This window comes from Rhineura floridana, chromosome 18, assembly GCF_030035675.1.
Source record: "Rhineura floridana isolate rRhiFlo1 chromosome 18, rRhiFlo1.hap2, whole genome shotgun sequence".
Taxonomy (NCBI): Eukaryota; Metazoa; Chordata; class Lepidosauria; order Squamata; family Rhineuridae; genus Rhineura; species Rhineura floridana.
The window spans coordinates 1,443,466-1,449,750 of record NC_084497.1 but is presented as its reverse complement, the minus strand read 5'-3'; the positions used below and the strand labels follow the sequence as shown (position 1 = coordinate 1,449,750).

The following is a 6,285-nucleotide window of genomic DNA, read 5'->3' as shown; positions in this document are numbered from 1 at the left end:
TAGTGCCAGGGCGAGCTTCTTATACTGTGCTTGCAACCAGTGGTGGTGGGTGGCTCCATGTCAGTGGGGCAGTGGAATCCGCTCCAGGTTTTAATTTGAACTTTCAAGGAACTGTCAAAGGTGCTGAAACCCATAGTCTCAGCACTTTGGACAGCTCCTCGAAAGTTTGGATTAAAACCTGGAGAGGATCCCACTGACATGGGGCCACCACCGGTTGCAACAGTTTCTCTTCCTAAACTTTCTAGGGATATTTTAAGCTTGCCAACAAACTGACCCCAAAGAGGCCAGCTGGTGCGGGAAACACAACCCACTGCCTTGCCATGGATTGCCAACTCACTTATACCACTTGCTCAGCTCTGGCACGGTCTGGTAATAGATTGGTTTTTTTTGCAATGCCAGGCACGCTTTGCAAAAATGAAGGTTCCAGAATGTGAGTCCGACAGGCTTCAGCCAAGACCTCCAGAGGAAGTAGCTGTGATACCGTGTTGTGTTCCTGTCTAGTTCTTTTAAGAAGTTAGCAAGCTCTTCTGCGGTCGGGAAGTCGTCAATGTGAATGAAAGAGCTAGGGGGCAAATAACGCTCGTAGTTCTTCCGGGGCGGCCCGCAGACCACCGGGACAGCCCCAGAGAGCAGTGAATTCTTCCACAACTTCTCTGTGATGTAGTCCTCATGAATGGAGTTCTCAAAGGCGAGGTAGAACTTGTACTGGGATAGAACGGACAAGTGCTGATCCCTGGATAGCGGCAGGCGGCCATGTCCAAACACGTCCACGTGGATGTGCTTCTTCAGCTCCTCGTAGTATCTCACTCGGCGGGACCCTGGGTTCCAGTTGCTCACAACCCAGGCCACCAGCTTGGATTTGGGTGGAATGGTGACATTTTCGGGCTGGGCAAGGACTTCCAGCCACCCATAAGGGGTGAAGATATCTGAGTCTCTCCGGTAGGACATGGTGAGGTTGAAGCGCCCGTCCATGAAGCCCAGGTTGGGGGAGTGGCTGGGAGACTCCAGATTGAACCAGATCCAGCACTGGAAGGGCGGCCGTGGGTCTTGAGGGAGCCTCTTGGGACTACTGCATGCATCTCGGTGGTGCACAATCACTGCATCAGCCTTTGAGTACCAGCTACGGTTGGCTGTGATGTGGCAGTCAGGGATCCCCAGGAGTTTGGAGCATTTTTGAATGTCAAAACGGGCTCCAAAGGGCCAGGCCCATAGCAGGAGGGTGAGGTTGGAGGGTTCCTTCTCTGCCAGCCTGCTGTTTCGGAACCATTCCGATGGCTTCTGCGTGATGTCTCTGGTGGTCTCTGGTTCTGGCTTTGTGAAGTTTCGGACATAGGTGAGGTTGGAGGGTTCCTTCTCTGCCAGCCTGCTGTTTCGGAACCATTCCAATGGCTTCTGTGTGATGTCTCTGGTGGTCTCTGGTTCTGGCTTTGTGAAGTTTCGGACATAGGTGAAGACGATAGAGCTGAACACAATCTGGAAGAGTAGGAAGGAGAGGAGTTTCCGGCAAGTTGTGGTGTTCACCTGCACGTTTGAATCCATGGACTAGCCTGGGAAGGGAAGAGAAGACCATAAAGCACACATGAGAGTTTAGCTCATCTCAAAGAAGGGAAAGTTGCGCTCAAAGGGCCCATGGAAAGCATGGGGCACATCAAGAGGTCAGGAAAGTGACGGCTGTGATGTCCTTCCCTGGCTCTCCCTGTCAGGTTCCCACCTGCTTGTGGCTACTGCCTTTCCCTAGGCACCACCAGGGACACCACCAGTCAGGATCGTCGTTTATATGTTTTCTCCACTCTGCTCTAGCACAGATCTCACTAGATCCCACTGCTAGGCAGCACCACCAGTCACGTCCTGTAACCAATACTCCCAGAGACTTTGCCTAAGTCTCTCTATAGCTTGTTACTTTGTGACTGTGTGCCTATGCTGTTCCCAACCCCCTTGTATCTTTACATATAAAGCATACAACTCTGGGTTGCTCTGGACACGTGACTTCTTACAATATCTCCCTTCACCACTGCCACCATTAAATACAGTTTCTGTTCAGCCTTGGTAATTACCTTGCCCTCCCTTCTGGTCTGTATATTCCCCCAGCCAAGGATCAGGCCTTTGGTAAACCACATAAGTACTTATTTACTAACAACAGGAAATAACAAGATTACTTTAGGAATGTTTCACAAGCATATGGTTTCATATATGGTTACTCTTTATGTTCCTGTTCATATATATGCTCTTTAAATATCAGCCAAATACAATCCAAACTTCCCTCAGAACTCTGCCAACCAACCCTCACCAAACAACCTCACTCCAACCAACTCAACCACTTCTCCCCCTCATCACTCACAAACCTCCATTTATACCTTCAGCCAGCCAGCCACTCAGCCAATCATCATCCATGTACTTCCCCTTTCTCTCTCAGTCAATTACCATACATCACCTAATAGACCCCCACTTACCATATTTACAGGTGCTTAACCTACAGGAACATCACAATGGCCAAGTTCTCCCAAAAGAAGAATCAAATGCTGGCGAGGAAGCATGAGGGTAGGGAGAGAAATTAGATCCTGTTTGCATTTAAAACCAAATCTGTCAACCTTGCCCTTTCCAAAACATTATGAGAACTGACACGCTACCATCCTTCAAAAATTCACCCTGCTCCAAATTTTGTGATGCAGTTCTGCAACCAATGCTTACAAAGCGGATATATTATGGGGAAAGTGTGCATTAAAAAAATCAATATATTAGTGAAGATAACACAAAAAAATGCATTATACTAGGGAAAATTGCTTGCAAAAGCTTGTACGTTCAGCATTATAGTGCAGATTTCTCCTAACAAGCTCAGTTTTGTATGCGGTTTTGACTTATGCAACACATTCTTGCAAGCAATTTCTCCTAATAAAAATGTATTTTGTATGTTATTTTCACTAAAAAGATATTATGCACATTTCCCTCTAACACATGCATTTTCTAAAAATATTGCTTGGTTGGCAAACTGCATTGCAAAATTCAGAGAAGTGTGTATTTCAAAGGATGGCTGTGTTTTGGCTCTCATATCGTCTCAGGGAGTGCAAATTTGACAGATTCAGCTGTAAAAGGGAACTGAATCCAATTTTTCTCCCTTCGCTACTACACAGCCACAATGCATTTATGAATCTGCCTTGAATCCAATTTTTCTCCCTTCGCTACTACACAGCCACAATGCATTTATGAATCTGCCTTAGGTCTGTAACTAACAAGTACAGAAATGAAGCACTTTAAGGATATTTACAAGGATGCAACAAAGAGTTACCTGCCCAAAGGTGGAGACCCTAGCCAAAAAGGAGGTGTTTTAATACAGTTTGGGCGGTTTCTTCTAAGTATAGAAACTGAGTGTGTTCTACCTTTATATAATTTGTGCACATGCTATCTTTGGTGTTGCTTGTCGTTTAAGTGCTTAACAATGTGTCTTATCTCCAGCCCCGATTTTTCAAACTGTACACTATCAGCCTTCCAACTGTGTAAAGTTTTTTGCAGTTCCACATTTTGTGTCCAGCCTTGCCTTCCAACAACTCTGTGATGAAGATAAAGCTCAGGAAGTGCCCCTCCAAAAGGTCATCCAGGGAGCTTTGTGGGTGAGCTGGCAACTGAGAGATGAGCAACCTGTGGCCCTCTGGATGTTGTTGTTGGACCCCATTTTCCATCAGCTCCTGGAAGCATGGCCAATGGGCAGGGATGATGGGAGCATCGTCTAGAAGGCCGCAGATGATTAACCTCAGTGGTTAATCCATCCCTGGCTGCCCCGTCTTACCTAATTCAGATGTCAAAGAGAAATTGTGCTAGGTGTGGTCAGCACAGATCCCTCCCGTTTGTCTCTCATGGCAGGTCAATCCCTTTGATGAAAACCTTCCTGTGATGATCAAGCTCAGTTTCGGGGTAGCATGAAGTGACAACTGATCTTTACTTCATTTGCATATGATTCAAAAATGCACATGATTCACCATACATCAGATCAACTCCCTCTGGTACATTAGGGCGTGGCACGGCCTATCCTTTGTCAAGAGTAGGAGTAGGTCAATATGTCAGTTTTAGTTTCTCATTTTTTCAAACAGGTCCTTCATTTGTCTAACTCCCTTCTAAAGCCATCCAAGCAGAGGGACAATATTTCCTGTTTCTCAGGATTGGTGACTGTTCTGGCAAGTGCTTCATTTTTCCAACTTTAATATCAGTTCTGCATCAGTCTGTGGTTTATTTGTTAGCTGTCATGAAAATCCACCAGCATTTTAGTGTGACTTTCTCCTGATATACACATATGAGCATGCAATTTTGCTCAACATGCACATTTTTGCAACACAATTTCCTCTAATCGTTTTGCATGTTTTTGCTAATATATGCCTTTTAATGCACACTTTTCCTAGCATATGCATTTTTTGGACACGTTCCTTGGCTGGAGAACTGCATTGCGAACTTCAGAGAAGCACAAATTTGAAAGGGATGATTTAAACAGGAGCATAAGGGCAGCCCATTGGTTCACAAAAAGCATGTAAAGCAAATGGCTTCTTCCAAAGAATCCCTGGGACCTGTAGCTCCGTGAGGGGGTAAACTACAGTTCCTAGGATTCTTTGGAGGAGGGCGCCATGAGTGGTTAAAATGTATGGTGTGGTTGTGAGTTAGTGCGTGTCAGTGGTCAATGGTGGCTGGTGCCCATTGGTACCGCTGGGGGGTATAAGGCAGGAGGCCAACAGTAGGTGGAGCCAGAGCCAATGATAGGCAGAGCCAACTCATTCCAGTTTTGTCCCCATCTCCTCCTCCCTGCTGAGCTCCACAAGGGGCAACACTGAGCTGGACGAGAAGGAGGCTGTTAGGCAGTGATGCCACTCTCTCGACTGGCTGTAAGTCAGAAGGCAAGTGAGGGCTGGCTGAAAGCCGACCAAGGTTGGCCGTGTCGTGTCTTAGTAGCCGCAAGGGACTAGCCTCCATTGCTAGCATTTGGGGGGAGAGGCCAGGGGTCGAAGCTGGGACATTTTGCATGCAAGGCTCATACTCTATGCTTGAATGGCAACTCTTCTCCATGTACCATCAGTGTGTCCTAGTGCAGTCAAACCTTCTAGACTTTGCATTGGTAGAAAACAACCAAGCGCCTCCCCACCCCTGGTTTGCTCAGTTACTTGATGCAACCTATCTTTTCAAAGCTCAGGCACCTTGCTTGTGAAGCTATATAGGGCAGGGATGATTTTATTCATTGGCTAAAACCACTGAAACCAGCACAGGCTAGTTGCTCTGACAACAAAAGGGGAGCCCACGGCTGGGACACCGGCCTCCTATCTCAGGGTTCTAGAAACTTAGCGTTGCGTCCAGTGATAGCCCTACTCAGAGCAGACCCATTGAAATTAACTAGATTAGGTCCATTATTTCTCAAAGGTCTACTCTAAGTAGGACCAACATTGGCTACCACCATAAGTTTCTGGCATAGCTAATCAGGGATCCTTCTCTTCCCAAGGGCCATCCTGACCAGGGATGGAAAGGATCTGTTGATTTCATTTCTCTCCGTTTCTCTTTTTCCCCCCAGTCTTAAATTCGGTTGAGCACATTTCCCCAGCAAATTTGTGATTTTTTTAAAACCCTCATGGAAATTCTCCAGCATTTCAGTGAGAATTCCTCCTACTTAAACATGTTTTTGTAGGCAGTTCTGACGAATGTACACGTTTGTGCAAGCAATTTCTAGTCATATCATGCATTTTTGTATGTTGTCTTCGCTCACAGAGGTATTTTTATACATGCTTTCATCGAGCATACATTTTAGTAACGTCTTTGGTGAGCGAACGGCATTACAAAATTCTAATAAGTGTGAATTTCGAAGGGTGCCTGTGTGTTTCGGTTCTCATGTTGTTTCAGAAAGATTTGACTTGAGATGTGGACTGAATTGGATTTCCGCCCCATCCCTCCTTATGACTGGCCCCCTCCAACTCAATCCCTCCCTCTCCCCTCCTTTGCAGAGCCCTTAACCCTCCCCTCCTCCATCTGATGCAAAGTCTGAACCGATGCGAACCACCTCACTGGATAAACTAAACAAATACAATGGCATGGCTCTATTAAGCCTATGAGATTAATGCCTACTATGGGTCACGTCATATGGAAATGGTATCTTTCAAGAAGGAAGCAAACAAGATATGGGTTGGGAGGAGAGGAGGGGATGGGTTCTAACTTTTTATTTACCTATTGTACTTCCGAAAACATCAGTAAAACACAAGTCAAATAAGCAATAAATGTTCTATTGGTGGTTAGGTGGTACTTCCTGCTATATGATTGCAGCGA

The 6,285-nt window shown here is 46.0% G+C and overlaps 1 protein-coding gene across 1 annotated transcript; it reads right to left on the bottom strand.

The window, feature by feature from the left end:
* Positions 1-233: 233 nt before the first annotated feature.
* LOC133372754 (3-galactosyl-N-acetylglucosaminide 4-alpha-L-fucosyltransferase FUT3-like) lies at positions 234-1,539 on the bottom strand. The gene has a single exon (XM_061601814.1). The coding sequence runs from the start codon at positions 1,537-1,539 to the stop codon at positions 334-336; it is 1,206 nt and encodes a 401-aa protein (XP_061457798.1). The 3' UTR covers positions 234-333.
* Positions 1,540-6,285: the final 4,746 nt, after the last annotated feature.